At 39.5% G+C, this 16,490-nt stretch overlaps 1 protein-coding gene across 3 annotated transcripts; it reads right to left on the bottom strand.

Annotated features, from left to right (window-relative positions):
* Nucleotides 1–1,951: 1,951 nt before the first annotated feature.
* On the bottom strand, nucleotides 1,952–16,090 carry vegfba (vascular endothelial growth factor Ba). 3 transcript variants are annotated; one of them, XR_013787958.1, is made up of 10 exons: nucleotides 15,186–15,908; nucleotides 12,531–12,573; nucleotides 11,875–12,071; nucleotides 10,873–10,946; nucleotides 8,647–8,679; nucleotides 6,793–6,876; nucleotides 5,500–5,706; nucleotides 4,140–4,987; nucleotides 3,383–4,036; nucleotides 1,955–3,102 (listed from the first exon to the last, which is right to left on the bottom strand). XR_013787958.1 is itself a non-coding variant. In XM_079480532.1 (8 exons), exons 1-8 carry the CDS (start codon nucleotides 15,267–15,269, stop codon nucleotides 4,966–4,968), a joined length of 744 nt encoding a protein of 247 aa, XP_079336658.1. In that variant the 5' UTR covers nucleotides 15,270–16,090; the 3' UTR covers nucleotides 1,952–4,965. The 3 variants fall into 3 exon arrangements, 1 of the variants encoding a protein (XP_079336658.1); XR_013787959.1 differs by having other exon boundaries at nucleotides 3,383–4,987; XM_079480532.1 differs by having other exon boundaries at nucleotides 1,952–4,987; nucleotides 15,186–16,090.
* Between the last annotated feature and the right edge of the window lie 400 nt (nucleotides 16,091–16,490).

Consider the following 16,490-nt stretch of genomic DNA (forward strand, 5'->3'; position numbering starts at 1 on the left):
ATCAGTGTTTCCCTCGAGGACAAATGCTCAAGAAACAAATTCGAAAGATTAATGCTTTGAAGGTACATTCAGAGATTTAACATTAAAAAAGGACATGATGATGTGATCCCAGCTGTATAAACCGTACTCAACATATTTCATTTACAGACACTTGCTGTCTCTCGACTCATCCTGTATCACAGACACTCAGGCTGCGCTCAGACAATGTCGTCGTCTCTCCCAGATAAGATCACAACACACACATATTCGTGTTGTCCAGATAGCATCCAGACCTGCTGGAACACAGCTGCTTCAACAAAGACACACCGTGTAAACATGACTGATGTTTTATCGCTGATGCCACTTTGGACACAAACGCACTCGCGTGCACAGCTCTGGAAAAAAACATGATTTTGTTTTTAGATGGAAATAAAAAAAGGCTGAGTTTAAGAGAGGAAGAGGGAGGCCCTGTGATACAAAACGGCCCAGGAGATGATAAGAGAGCCCTTTTGTTTCGGCAGATTAGCGTTTCTATATGAAAAGAGGGAGAGAAAAGATACTGGTATTACGGAAATGTATGCCAGTTTCTGGACGGATGAGTCAGTCTCCATCTCTCTCCCTCTTCTCTTTTTCTTTCGTGTCTTGTGAGCAGATGCTAAATTTAGTCCTGGCGCTGAGCCCTGACAGACAGGTAGGCCAGCTTTAGCTCCCACATAATGAGACAACATGGACCTACATTTATCTTTGAGAAGCTCTAACGTGCCCCAAAAAGTCGTCACTGACACATTCGCACAGACAGACGTGTATGCAGTCGTACGCAGTCACGGCCTCACTGCATCAAGCACAGTCATCAAATATTCAGTGAAATATTTATATGAGAACAACAGCATCTCGCGGGCTGCAGGTGAGGATGTTCTTTTATTTTGATAATGTCGAATCAGATGTCTGGCGCTCTGTTAATGAAGAACGTCACACAGGAGTGTATAAATCTGATGATAAAAACTGACCTTTACAAAACTCTCAGCCAGCAGGGTGCAATAAAAACCTTCATTTGGCTCTACTGTGGATCTAATGTGTATCGGCTGATAATTGAATGCAAAAGTTTGTCTTGTGTAGCCAGACTGAACAAGCACATATTGGCCTTGTTTTACCTGCGTAAAAGCCTACAGACCACTGGGTCGAATGAGGATACAAGGTTGAATGGATACGAGACAATGCAAGCAGCGCAAAACAGACGAGATCTGTGATGTAAGTTCAGGCGCTGGGCAGGTCGCAGTAGCTAGAAGCCTCTCTCTGTGTGTGTGTGTGTGTGTGTGTGTGTGTGTGAGTCTGACTCAGCAGCGGTGAGAGAGAGGGGAGGGAGAGATAATATTATTTCTCACATCATTACAGTCATGGTATCCCCTCTGCATGTACCTCCCAGAGCAGGTGATAATTATCACAATGTTTGTCTTTCATTACTGTTAAACGACAGGAAAAGAGAGAGAATGAGGGAGCTATGGACAAAACATAGGGAGGTTGAATTGACAGAGCATCCAGCAAAACAGGGTGATATATGTGTTTAGCCATATACTGAATGGTTACTGTATTCACAAACCAAGGTTAAAGTGAAACCTGTATACATTTCTTTGTTCTGCTGAACACACAGGAAGATATTTGGAAAAATGTCAGATTTACTGCATAGTAGGAAAAAATTTATTCTATGGGAGTCAATGGGGCATATATGAACCACATTAGCACATTAATGGTGATTCGTACAAATTATTTTGTAATTTGCATTAAAATCACAATTGTTAAGAAGTTTTTGAGGAGTGTTTTGTCATTGCATTATTCTCAATGGTTTTCATATTCAATTGATGTAATACATAAATGAATAAATAATGTTATATTCTTTTTTTATTATTATATCCAATATTGAGATTTTTTGGTAACGTGCTTAAATAGTCATTAAAACAATGCCAGGAAACATAATGTCACATAAAAGTTTAATGAACCCGTTTTATTCCTTTATGTAACAGAAAATTCTTATTTGTTTCATTGGATTTTAGAGTGAGATGGGCACTGTTATTGTACTTTTTGACAGAGGATGTTTTCAGAATCACCAAATTCATCACAAATCTTTCTCAAAAATAACTCATTTCACTTTATTTATATTAATATATAGCACATTGCTTTATGGCCGTTGTGTTTTTTATACTTTATGGGTGGGATCAGATCTATGTTTGCGTTTACACACACTGAAGACATAAAGCAGGAACGGTTTTGTCTCTCTGTAACAAATATTTTACACACGTTCACATAAGGGAAAATCGGGCACAGATGGTATAGCAGCAATAACCATTACAAATGTTCAAACACTCAAAGCTTATATTGTTTATAGACTGTGGTATATATTGGCTTCTGATGGACTCTGTTGTTCTATCTGGATACATATGACAGATACATTAGTACACAAAAAATTATCCAAACAACGCGACAGGATTCAGGAATGGTTTTACAGAGAAGAGACCGGAAACATTGACGTTTTGTAGGTACATTCATATCATATGCGTTTTGTGTATATTTTCCGTCATAGTTTTCATAACATTAACTGTACACAGACACAGAGGTAGTTGATACATGTTACTGTTGAGAGAATGCTACGTTTATAGCGCAGGATATTTCATACAGAACATTAAACAGCAGCGATAAAGCCTGTCATCATATATAAGGACACTGAACATTGACCAAACTACAAAAAAACTTGACATCACAATGAAATTAACCTATCCCTTTCTGAACACACATTTCCCCGTTCTTTAATCAAATGGCAAAAAAACTCTACCTTCAAATAAACACCAAGTTCTGATGGCATCACCTCCTTTAGCTGTTATATGGAAAGACATTTTTTTGTCAGTTTTTATTCACCCTCAAGTCGTTCCAAATCTGTCTATGGAGAAGATATTTTGAGAAATGTTTCAGTGCTTTTGTGTCAACACAATGTAAGTCCAAAGTTTCCAATTTCTTTCAAATATCTTCTTTTGGGTTCTGTCCGGTTTTGAATGACATGAGGATGAGTAAAGGATCTCTTGAACCACGCATCTGTTTGAGCAATGTTACAGCAAACTCTAATTTAGCTCTGTTCTGAAATGAAACATAAGCTTTTAATGATCCAATCCTAATGAATAAAAGAACTTCTGGTTTCATACAACAATATGTCACATTACCAAATCTGTTCCAGACGAACAACCCAGGGTGCTTGTGATCTTGATAGTTTACATTATTGCATGAAACTATTCATCACATAGTCTGAGGAATCTAAAAATCTCGTATAGTCACTTAAAGTGTGTATATCCTCATATATCAGTCAATAATGCTACACATAATGTGGAAAGTGTGTTTAAATTCAAAGCAATTCATTCACCTTTTTAGGCTCCAGCTGGCCCATTGAACCTCACCATCCTCAATGTTGACTGAAAGCTACATCCTAGCTGTAGGAATCTGAAGAAATCCAGCCGAAATACTAATGTATCTCAAATGATCACAGTTACAGCAGAATAATGCTTCTGAAAGACGACAAAGAAACATCGCAAAGCATAATATAAAATGCAATTCCATATAAAAAAATAAATATGTCATACTCCCAAAACCGTCAGATGGTTACGACCACCTGAACACACGCAGCATGAGTATTTCCCTTTTCTACCCAGCCTGATTTTATAGGTGAGATTAGCAGAGATAAACAAAGACTACAATACCATTAGTATTCTTTACAAAACAAATGAATGAAATAGATAAAATAAATTCTTCTTTAAGTATCAACACAGAAAAGCTTATATTTACCTGTCTGCCTTTGTGTGTGTGTGTGTGTGTGTGTGTGTGAGAGAGAGAGAGAGAAAGGGTGGAGAAGAGACAAATAAAGTGAAGGGAATAAAGAGAAAGAGTGTGACTGAGGGTGTGGGAGAGAGAGAAAAATGTGTGTGTGAGCAGCAATGGAATATCGCCAGGTTTCAATACGATTGGCATTCCTCTCACTAGCAGTCAGTGGGAAAAGCTTTCAAATCCCGAAAGGAAGGAGCTGAACAAAAAGCAAATCAAACAAACACAAAAAGACTCATTGATACAGTCTGTGGAGCCACATTATGGACTTAGTGGCCAGGAATAAATTAGGATAAACGCACAGATCCTCATTATTCAATACGGAGACCACACAGACACCCGTCCATCCGTCTAATCGCCCATCCGTCCAGTCGGATTAGACGTCAGGGACGTTTTCATTTCGAGATACTCAGTTTGTGAGACGAGACACTTGAGATCTCTTAACGTTCAAGGTTTGTCAACATCCATCCCCTCAAAACCTCTCCACATTAAGTAGTTTGGTTAGAAACTTCCTTTTTTCTTTGGAGGTTCTCAGAGTGCTCATCTCTATTTGCATCACACTAGCTGGATGTCCGTGTCTGTGTGCATTCATTCTCAGTCTAGGTCCATCCCAGGAGGCTGAAAAAAATTCCACAATTCCCAGTTTGAGGATGGTCCATCTCGATGCTGAAAGGTTTTGGATAAAGCTCACAGGAAACCCCAAAGTCCACCTCCGTAGTGCTAAACATTCCTTTTTCCGGCGATAAGCTTCACCCACTGTGCTCAAACAGCGATCATCGGCCCATCACACAGTCTCAGCGGGTTTTGAAGTATCATCAAAATCTAGCAGAATAAAATATTTGTATTGGCTGGTGTGGAAATAAATGATGTGATGAATTGTGTACACAACCCCCTCAGTACAGATATGGATGTATTGGGAGTTGTCTATACGCATCTAATACTGCCGCAATAGCGTGTGGGACAGGGCCGGAGCGCCCGGGGAGGGTTTGGGGTATATTCCGGAACGCAAACCCTTATTCTGGGCAAGACCCAAACTTTAGACTGGGTGATAAAAGAATAAGCGAACCTTTGACCTCCTCAAAACTGTGCAATGTTTGAAAGATGGATTATGAGGGAGGCTTGATATCATTATTCACTTTGGGTCTCACATCTGAAAGAGAGAGAAGAAAGAGATTAGTACTTAAAAACAACCAAATGTTTTATAGAATGCACCACAAAAGGGATGTGATGAGCAAAAACAACACATTAAGTGAGAGATTATGTAATATATGTGATATGTTGAATAGGGCTGCATACACTTTGCATAAAACATTACATTCAACAAAATACAATGAACACAGAATAGAATAATAATGCATCATATTGTGCACATTTGCATGTCTCATGATCTTAAAAACCTTTTGATTTGAGCTTAAATGATGAATAACCATATTAAAATATGTAGAAAGTTCTATTCTTTATTAAGATGGGAATATATATTGTAATATATTATATGTTGGTTGTATTATCTATGATGTGTGCTTTTTTTGTGTGCAATGCGATTGTGTGGAATAATATCTGTAATTCGAGGGCATGCCATTGTGTATGAGAGGATATTTTTAGCAAATTGAGCTGCATTTGCATAAGTTGTTTGGCTCAGCAAAGGAGCTTGTGTGTGTTTACCGGCAGCTGTGAAGGTTCAGTGTCTTTCCTCTCTTTGTGCAGCTCACCTCCCTCCAGCTGCACCTGCACTCACATGATGGAGGCTGTGACGTCATCCTGCGGGAGGGGCACGGCGGACACGCCTCTCTGGCAGGTGGTGGAGGGGCGGAGCTAGGTGGAAGGGTGGGGGGCGGAGGTGGTGGAGGGGGTGTAGTTGGCACAGGTGTCCTGTTGGCACGAGAGGGACAAACTAAGCTGCTATTAAGAAATAAGTGAATCTTATCTTACATTTAATTTTCTGTTAGGAACAACATGAGGGCGAGTAAATGATGACCAATTCCTATTTTAAGTTGTGAGGTCCTAAGGTAACCAAAATCAAATAAGAAAAGCCTTGGAGTGATTAAGTAATGCAACTCCGATCATGAGCTTCAGGTTTACACAAAGCCGTTTCAGGTTGAATTATGTAAAACCTTGACTACGAACAAAGAGCAAATCCATGCAATCATTAGCTTGCAACTTTACATTCTTAAATTAAATTCAGCAGTTGGTAAAAAAAGCCTCCTAATGCATTCTGAGCAGGAACTGGCACTGATGTTCTTCAGGACTACACCAGCAATACTCTAGCGTCTGTGGCCGTTTGGCTCTTTGATATCTCATTTGTGACATCACTGACAGCTAATGGGGCCACTTCGAACCTATTTTCACCAGAACTGGAGAGAATTGTATAGCTGAGAGTTAATTAAGTAAGAAAATCAATCTTTGTGTGTGCATTAAGATGCTGATAGAGTCGGCGCGGAGGCGAGAGAGGGGCGTTCTGGCTGACAAATTAGCCTGATTTCACACCTGCCATTGACTTCGTCTATGGAGGAGTGGATGATGGATAGCAGAGAGATGGTCCAAAAGAAGCATCCTTCACTTGCCCTCACCAAATATAAATGAGGAAGACGTGAAAGCAGAATAGAAAAGAGAGGAACTGTTGAATCGTTCCCGTCAAGCAGTAAGAGTTCATTATTGTCTGTGTGGAAGTCAGTGTGGCTTGAGAAAACGTGTAGTTTGCCCCGTACAGAAAGAATTTTAAACATTTTCAGTTTTCACATCCATGGGCTTTTTTACATTTTAACATTTATGTGACAGAACTAAATAAATAATGTTAAACTAATTCATATTAACTAGATAAACTGCTACTGTCCAAATGTATCGAAATGTACAACTGAACTATCATGTGTTTAGGACATTAACCTTATTTGTACCTGATTTGAAGGAATATGGAGACACTATTTATGCTATATATTATAACAAAATACCAAGACATACATCAGCATGTTTTCCATGTATTTCTTTCGCTTTGGTTTTCCTCTTTGACGCTTTTTGCCTCGTCTAGTGGTCTGTGGGCCTTGCCTGAAAAACAGGATAAAGTTATACAAATAAAAAAATAATGAAGTATGTGCAAAACATGTCCCCTTCTTTCAAAACTGTATGACTTTCTTTTTCAGAACACAAAAGAAGATATTTTTGAAAACTGTTGGTAACAGAACAGCACAATCCCACATTTACTTCTGTTGTAACCAATGCGAGTGAATGGGTAGCTGTTAACCAAATTCTTCAAAATATCTTCTTTTGAGTTCTGCGGCAGAAAGAAAGTCATACAGGTTTGAAAAGACAAGAGGGTAAGTAAAGGATGACAGAGTTTCCAAGTGAACTACTCCTTTTAAGCTCTGTATATTAATAATTGCACTGCAACCAAGTTATGTTTTACATACACTATGATCTCATAAATGTAATCGTAAAACGTGCGCAGGCACACACACACAAGTATTTGAATGGGTCTCTGAAAAGTCAGAATACATTATTAGCGTAAAAAAACATTTCATACATAAACAACCCCTATCATTCTTCAAGTCTTAGGTCCTTCATCATTTTTATTTAATGATTGTCTAGTATTTCAAAGATATAATCACAGAATCTCAGACACTTGAGGCGGCTTTGACTTTCCCGAAAACAGACCACCTAGCAACACCTTAGCAACCACATAGCAATGCACTAAAACTGACTCAGCAATGCTCTGGCAACCACACACAACCACCTAGCATTGTTTCTTTCTACTTTTTAACAAAATGTTCACAACCTAAGGAAGATTAATCTCAGATGCCAAAACAGCCCACTTGAATTCATTCCGAATAATCTACTACTGTGACTACTGTCTCATCACAGTTCTGATAACACTGTAGTTTAGTGTTTGTAAATGCAGTGATGAGGAAACTACAATCCCACACCATCTATCAGTATAAAACTTATTTCCACCGTTTATATAACGACCATCATTGAAATGCTGTGAACAAACAGAAACACCTAAACTTCACTATCACAAGAGGAACGAGCTGCAGTGCAGATAATCTTGATGGTAAGCAGGTCTCGCTTGGCGGTTGGCTCATGGTTGGGCTCCTTCTTTCGCCTTGCCGTGCTTTTCCCCGAGAATGGCCAATAAAAATAATAGGATCACTGTGAGGACACCGGGATCCAGAATCATAAAATAAATTCGGAAGCAAGTAAGAGTGCAGGGGGAGTGTATTAAGTTCTTTAACAAGTTGACCATGTTAAGCATGAGAAGCCAGCACGTTTAACAGTGTAGAGAAGTCATAATGCATGACATAGCATTATACCCGATCTTTAAACAAAGAATTATGGATATTTTCATGTCACGACTGGTTAAAGAGCCCATCACCTATAATTAAAGTCCAGTTACAGTCAATTATGTCATGATGCTTGTCTTGGTTTTATTAGCATTTCTATTTAATTTGTCGTGTTCCCCATCATGGGTTTGTTAACCCTTCCTCTGCCTTGCACTTGGGTTCTTCCACACTTCGATCCTGACACAATTATAGGTATATGGCTACAGTAGCATCACAGACAGAATCTTGACCCAGATGTTTAGTGAAAATGGTTGCTGTTGAGAAGGGCAGACTGAAATAACCCTTCTGCCTTTCACACACAATTAACCCAGCACGCAAACATCTCCATGGAGTAAATGTGTGTGTGTGTTTGTGCAGTGCTGCAAAGGGAAGAGAAGGCAATTGCTGTTTACACTGTAGCCACCTCACAACATCATTCGCTGAACTTTCATCTCTCTCACTTACACACACACATATATTTACTCAAACTGGACTTTACCTGGTTGGTGCTGCATAAAAATTTTCCTTAAGCCTGTAAAGAAAAAGAAAAAAGTAAGAGCAAAATAACAATACAATATGCAATCACAGAAAGATCAGTTTATTCTGTGGGAGAGATTCCTCTAGTATTACACAAGTCACTCGAAACTAAAAATCCGTTCATAGCATAGCAACACCCTGACAACCTATAACAGAACGTATGTCATGGGTCCATCTGAGAAATACACCACGACTCTGTAGAAGAGGAAAAGACGCAGTTTATTTTATTATCCCAGTTTATGATTGTCTATAGCTAAACACATTTACCATAAGATAATATTTTTAGCACATGGCACTTTAAACGGTATCACAGAGATAACGTTTTTATAGCACGATAGTGCACGGTTATGCACACTACATTACTCAGCACAATAAGCTGTTTTGATGCAGGTCAACATTTGATTTTGATTTGATTTGATTCAATTTATTGTCATTACACACATACAAGTACAGTGCAACGAAACATGGTTTATATATTTGGCTGGATGCCTGCCTGTCAAGTCAGCGTGGGTGTTTAAGTTACTCAGGGTTGGTTCACTGTGTATGGAGCAGATCAGTGATACAAAGGAGGGACAGAGGGGCGACCGCATTTAAATGCTCTTACCGAATGCTTAGCTCCATTTTGAAAGGGCTTTTGAGGAGAACCTCACAATGACCCAATACAGAGCTGATGTTGACAGCTCGGATTCCAGGGGTTGTGTCTTTCTGTGACCGCGCACAAGAAATACTCCGTTGGGAGTTGACAAACAGGGTGGAAGTGCATGTTTTTTTCATCTCTGTCAATAAATATCTGCTTTAAATCATCTATATTGAGTACTATATTGAATCTTTGATTATTTATGTCATGTACTACAGTATAAATAAAATATCTGATTGTGATGTACAGTGCTGTGTTGAGTTTTATAATCGTTGTACTGTGCTTTATACATATTTGAATAGAGAATTACTCAAATTTTGCATTAAATTGAATAACACACAGATTAAATCACAAATTTAAATTTGAGGGATGATAATTGTATAGGTAAAAAAAGATTTGAACAACGTGACTGTTTGGTCGTTAGGACGTGGTCATCACGTCGCTGCGACAAATATGGTACGTTCCAGGTATGTCTTCAGGAGGTAATCACCATGTCCCAACAACATCCAATGTTACGTCGTCACGACGAATATGGTAATCACAAAGTTACGTCACAGGAACGTTATTATGGTACGTCGTGGCAACGAATACGGTCCGGTTTAGCTGGGTATGTACTTTTACATCTATCTTTGTGAGGACTAGTTGTGATGGACCGTTGGCTAAACGTCTGATGCATAAGGTACACTTTGCTGGAAACAATTCAGCAAGCTCGAAATCGTCTTATTGGTTGAAATTCACAGGATTTCTGGGAAATGTGTGTCACGTTCTTTAACTGTCCACCATGGTCACCCTAAAAAGTACGCTGTCAGGTTTACATTTATTCATTTGTCCAAAGCGACTTACAAGTAGTTTTTTACAGTGACACATTACTGCAGAGCAATCAGGGGTAAGGTGCCTTGATCAAGGGCACTTCAGTCATGACCTGCTGGCACTGAGATTTGAACCGACAACCTTCTGATCACAAGCCCAACGCTCTAACCCCCAAGAATGCAAGGTTTATGGCATACATTTTTAATCATTGTTGCTGTAACACACGTTCGTGAATGCACTGGTCTGTAACTGCGGGGCATTTCCACGCCCCTAAACATGACATGACTCACAACGAAACTTGATTGGTTGCTTTATCTGTTAGTCGGAATTATCGGAAATATGAGTTTATGAGAAAACACTGCGAAAATGTATTCCACCAATATTCCAGAATAGTCTGCAAGCTGTATATACTGTATACTATACAGTAGGATGTACGGTTGAAAGCTATTGCCATACAACATTTTACCACGAAACCCACAAGCAAGAATCTGGCGTCCTTCATTCCTTCTGATCACAAAGCACCTGAAAACAACCAGCTCGGAATCATGACATCAGAAGTGGGAATTATAAAATTTCCGAGAGCATATGGCCTCTTGGGCAGGAATTGGCCAAAGAAAGCAGCGAGAGCCTAGGATGTACGCCTGCATAAATATAGTTGTGCAAACTTGTGTTATGGTCTATGCTATGGAAAATGTCATGCTTGTGTGTGTGTGTGCGTGTACGTGCCTGTGTGTGTCTTACCTGCATTCACACTGGTTGTGTTCTGTAAAGGGCAGCTGCACCAGTTCATGCTTCATATACGAGGTCCTCATGAGCTGTAGAATACAAGCATTGTGGTCAGGAGTCAGTTTACACACACACACACACACACACACACACAAGTAATCTGTTCTGCATAGTAATGTCTCAATCTTTTATCCTTCAATCTCTCTATACAGTACGTGACCAGGATCTAACTAGATCCATTACAATAGAGACTTCATCCACCCACCCTGAATATATATGACTACCCCATGCTGCGTGTTATTTGTGTGTGTCTAGTCGTTTTTCCCCCATGCTGAGCTGTAAGATTTGTGTTAGTATGATGGCGCTTTGCACAGGGTGTTATACTTTACTAGCAAATCAAAATTTCCCCATGTTTAACTCACCCTCAGGGCATCCATAAAATGATACGTGGTATTATGACTCCGAATGCATTATTCTTCAAGAAGAAAACCATATTCAGTTAGGATGCCTTGAGGGTAAGTAAAACATGGGGACATTTTGATTTGCACGTTAAGTATCCCTTTAACATAGTTAACGTCATATATATGCAGCTTGCTTATATCTGATTACATCTTTGAAGACAGAACGGATATGCATTTTCTTAGCCCTCATGTGTGTGTTGGCAGTTTGTTTATGTAGGGTCAAGCTTTGTGGGGTTGCACATGATAAGCAACGTGAGGTATGCGGTTGGTCTGTGGGTTGTCGGTCTATCCATGTTGCTTGTGTATGGAATGTGAGTTTAGACTTGGTTTGAAAATATACGTGTTCATATCCACCTTTTTCTTGACGTCTCCATGGAGGGCGCCATTACAGCGAATGACTTCTTGTTTGATGCTCCGCACTTCTGTTTTGTATTTGTTACCATGTTTTATATATGTATAAAACTGACAATTTATAGTCTGTGTGTGCGTTGTTTATATGATGTGCACGTGATAACTGTGTACATGAAGTCTGTTTGTGTGATATATGTGTGTGTACCTCCATGAAAAGGGTTTGTGTCTTTGACGGCACACACTCCAGCGCCTCATCGGAGCAACAGCCTCCACAGCGGCGCAATGTTACACACGACGGCAAGAAAAGGTGATGTGTCTCCCACGGAAACTCCTGCCAAACATCCACCAGCGTCTCTCTTGGATGACAGGCACTTTTCTGAAAGACATCCAACCACCTCACCGCTGAAAGAGACAGGGAGAATACAAAAGTAAGGAAAAAACTTTGCACTGAAAAATAAACCAAGAAGAGTTATTTGAAATCATACCATAATATGAGAGTTTTAAGAGAAGAGAATAAATAAAAAAGAATTCTTTGTTATGAATTAAATTATCTGCCAACTCGTCCTTATGAAACCCAGAAACCAACATGTAGATCTGATAAACCTAAAAATGCAAACTAGTAACTTCTAGGCCTTCTAAAAATGACTATAAACTTAATATTTCATGCCCTTGAGTGCCTGCCTGCGTTGCTTTTATGGATCACAACGTTGTTTATTTTAGCACTGGTGGAATTCTGTATTGACCAATCAGCATCCAGGACCAGAACTCGAATTGTATAGTTCTCGCTTAAATTTTACAAAAACAATGTAGACAAAACAATAAAGACATGAATCTGTGTATACATAAAGCAAACATCAATACCTTCTCCAGATCTGTGGTTTTCTGTCGGCTTCCAGTGGTCTGACTAGGAGAGAGACGCACAAAGACACAGCGTCAGACAAAACACACAGCAACAATAACAAAAATGCATATTTGGCTCTGTGAAACTCAAATCAATTGCTTACTCTGTCTTATACAATATAAGGTTGAAAACATAAACTTTTTCTCAATCAGCTGAGTGTGTATTTGTGCCAGAGGAGCATAATGGTGGCAATGAGCACACGCTCGCACAAACACGCACCTGTATACAGCGGGGTACACACGTGGAACAAGGTCACTGCTGACGGAGAGAGTAGACTTTGCACCATAGTGCAAATGACACACACATGCTTCCTAATGAGACTGTGTGGGAAGTTCTACATGCATGTGTGACTATATTCTATAATTTAGCTTCCATACCCTAACACCCTCACATATTGAGAAAAAGAGAAACAAGTGAGTGTGTTCATTAAACCACTTTTTGTTGCACTGCACGGGAATTTAGGTTGTTTGGTTACGGGTGAAAAGGCGTTCAGTAGTTTGTGTTGCAATAGAGAGTGCAGTCAGCCGCTTCTTGATAGACCTCCTGCCTCTGGCCATTGTGACATACTGCTGCCAGGTTCAGAGCTGGCAAAGGCCACTGGCACACACACATTACCAATCACTTTCTTTCTCTGAAACACACTTGAAATCTCAGCACTGCCAGATTTCTTTTGTGCAGTAGCAGTTGGCTGGATTCGACTGCGTCAGCCCTCTCCAACAAAAAGTCCTAGAATTTAGGCACCAGTCATCAGTTCGGCTTCTCTGCTCTCCCACCACAATCCCCCTCCACCTGCAGCCTGTGGGGTCAAATCTGCTGTCTGAGAATGCAGCCAAGGTTTAAACTAAAGCGCAGGTATCAAACTCTGGCTAGATCAGATAAAATCAGACTTACAGTGGGCTCCACAACTCTGAGACCACATCGATAACTGGGTTTGTTCAACTAAGCTAAACTAAAAAAACTATAAAAAAACAACAACAAAAAAAAACGTATCCACTGTGGTAGGCTATATGAGACCAGTTTTACTGCACTTTTTTTTGTCCATATGACTTTGCAATTGCTTCTATCGTTTACCTCATTTGTAAGTCTAAATGACCAAATGTAATGTTCCTAACATATAAGATCCTCTTTGGAACATTCTCATGCTGAGATTACATGAATCATCAGGTTTTGCATGGGCTTTTAAAGTCCATGCCAGTTAGAATGCATGCTGTCATTAAAGCAAAAGCGGGACACAAATACCAAAGGAAGTTTAATGTGGAATGAGAAATGTTACATTTAGTTACAAAAGGGAAAAAGATTTATATTTTCAAGCTTTTTGGACCCCGCATTGTACATGCTTAACATGCAGATCATGATCAGATATTGTTGCCTATCTGGTTTAGTTCTTGTGATGTATACATGTGTGACAGCAGGTACCAACTTGTGTGTGTGTGAGTGTGTGTGTGTGTGTGAGAGAGAGAGAGAGAGAGAGAGAGAGAGAGAGAGAGAGAGAGAGAGAGAGAGGGGTCACAGGGTAAGACTTTTGAAGGTCATCACGTTTAGGATGCACACCAAGACTGGTAATACAAAATTCTAGAGGATTACATTTCGACAGCATTTTCAGCATAATCAAACTAAATATACACCTCTAAGAAGCATTATCATTGCCAAACTGCAGTCTAAAATAAACTAAGTTTCGTCTCTAAACACAAGGGGACAGATGATGACATTTGTGCGTCGATGGGCTGCATCATTACGAAGATTTATTATATGCATCCATAAAGCACAGCTCCGGTCACACGTAGACCGACCACCGTCACCGCTCACAAAAACGCACACTTCTGCTTTTTATATTTAACAACTCATATCGATGATGAAGCTAATAATAGGTTTCATATACCGGTCTGGTTCCGGTAACACTGACAAAAATGTGTACAAGTTACAACAAATAAACGTAGGAAATACGTGCGTCACAGTCACAGAGACCCAGAAAAAAAGGATTACAGTTTTTAAGGATATAAACATGTCGCAACATCTATATTTTACAGTTAAATATTTCAAAATATGTTTTTATTTCTTTTTATATTGTCACCGTCACATTAGGCATAATATCATAATTACAAATTTATATTGACGTAACCATATTGACCACGCCCCCAAACATTTGGTATCAAAGAAAAGCTCAGGGGTGTTAAACAGTGACTAGGTATAAGTCTGCTTGAACACCTTTACCATCATGCCAAACGTCAACGACCGTCAGGTTATTTCAACATGAAAACTCGTAAATGCTAGAGAGCTGTGTATTAACTGAGCTCTATAAAATACATTCCACCAGCAATAATTCTCAGTATATTAGCATAGTGCCTGCTTGTTAAGTGGGTAATAAAATAATAAATGAAAAAGTTTTGAAATTAATGTAAGGCTTAAATAATGTATAAAAGTTCGCAGTGTATATAGTAAGTTAATATCACGTGTGGTTATTTTGTTGAGCTGCCTGTCAATACGCTTCGCTTTTTATTATTGCGTTATTAGTGTAATGTGTGTTGCTTTGACTGCAGTGCGTTTACACAATAGGAAATGTTTTGAAACATAATAGGACAATCATTTTTACATATATTAAACCATGATGTTCTTACCGGGGTCTTGGCACAGTGTGTAGGTATTCTAGTAAGCGAGACGAGTTGAAACATTCCCAGAATAACTCGCAGGTTGATCCCCATTGTTTGAGTTCACCAAGAAAAGTCAGAAATAGTTGCGTAAACGATATAACCGGTCCAACGTCCAGTCCTTATTTCTCTACGATCGATTATTCCCAAGTTTCACATCTGCCGAATCCAAACACGCAAACAGCGACAATTTGCTGAGCAGGTTCTCAAAAAACAGCGCAATCGTCGTCCGTGTCATGGTTCACGAGAACATTCAAAACCCGGGACAAAATTAAATAAATTAAGTTTGAGAGGCAAACGAAGACAAACAGGCTCATTAAGTATCAAAAGAAGCCTCGTGCACAATTTCCCGTCTCAAAACAGGTCGCGTTCATATTTCAAATAAATCCTAATAAATCTGTACACAATAGTTTGCGTGCGCCGGTATATATCGCATTTTATTTACACCGGCTCGTTCTCATTAAAATTCCAGGAATCCAGTTAAAATACGTCATCCAGATAAAAATATATCCGGTTATGTTCACATATACTGTATATCCTCAATAAACGACGTTGCGTGCGTCCTGAAGGTCCCTGTCTCCGTCTGGCACGTTAGACTCGCTTTGCGCGGCGCATCCCGTGATACTGTAGGTCACCAGTGAAATCATGCCCACCAAAAACCCACGATGACGTTTGCTTTGACAAACACAAGACCCTCATATTTCTATAACGCACGACACGCGCACAAGCTATAACGTTGCTGTAATATGCACAATATGCTATTTATATGAAACGGGAATGAGGTAAGTGCTCCCTTAATAAGGTCGGTTCTCTTATTTGCCCTTCAGGACACAGGTAGAGACGCACACGCGCCGCAACTCTCTGTGCGCGTCACCGTGGAACTTTTCTTTTTTTCCGCGACGCGCAGACTTTGCTCGCGCGCAAACCAGCACAGGTGTAACGCTCGCGGTGCATCCTGAGGTAGACAATTATTAACTACTTGTTCTTCTGTATGACGGGACGTTTTTTATACGTTATCAATTAAAGTTATTAATTATATACATTCACGATAATAAAATAGTTCGCGATACTGATGTGTGTCAGCTTCCGTTTTAATCGCGCCAACGTAGAACATACAAGGTACACAATTTACACGACGTTATACTTCTACCTGAATCTTCCGCTTTGTTTGAGCATTAAAAGTTAATTTATTCCGAATGTTATTCTAGATTTTAACAAAGCGCGTTAATTTAGCACAAGCATTTTAGGTGAAATCTTTCTTGTACGGAGCGAAGT

The sequence above is a fragment of the Barbatula barbatula genome (genome assembly GCF_947034865.1).
Source record: "Barbatula barbatula genome assembly, chromosome: 18".
NCBI classification, from domain to species: Eukaryota; Metazoa; Chordata; class Actinopteri; order Cypriniformes; family Nemacheilidae; genus Barbatula; species Barbatula barbatula.

Excerpts from the sequence above, each read along its gene's own strand:
- vegfba (XM_079480532.1), bottom strand. The coding sequence starts at position 15,269 with ATGGGGATCAACCTGCGAGTTATTCTGGGAATGTTTCAACTCGTCTCG. Across the intron at positions 6,877-8,646 it reads TTTTATGCAGCACCAACCAG|GCAAGGCCCACAGACCACTA; the intron begins GTAAAGTCCAGT and ends CCTGTTTTTCAG. Across the intron at positions 4,988-5,499 it reads CTGAACCTTCACAGCTGCCG|ATGTGAGACCCAAAGTGAAT; the intron begins GTAAACACACAC and ends TCTCTCTTTCAG.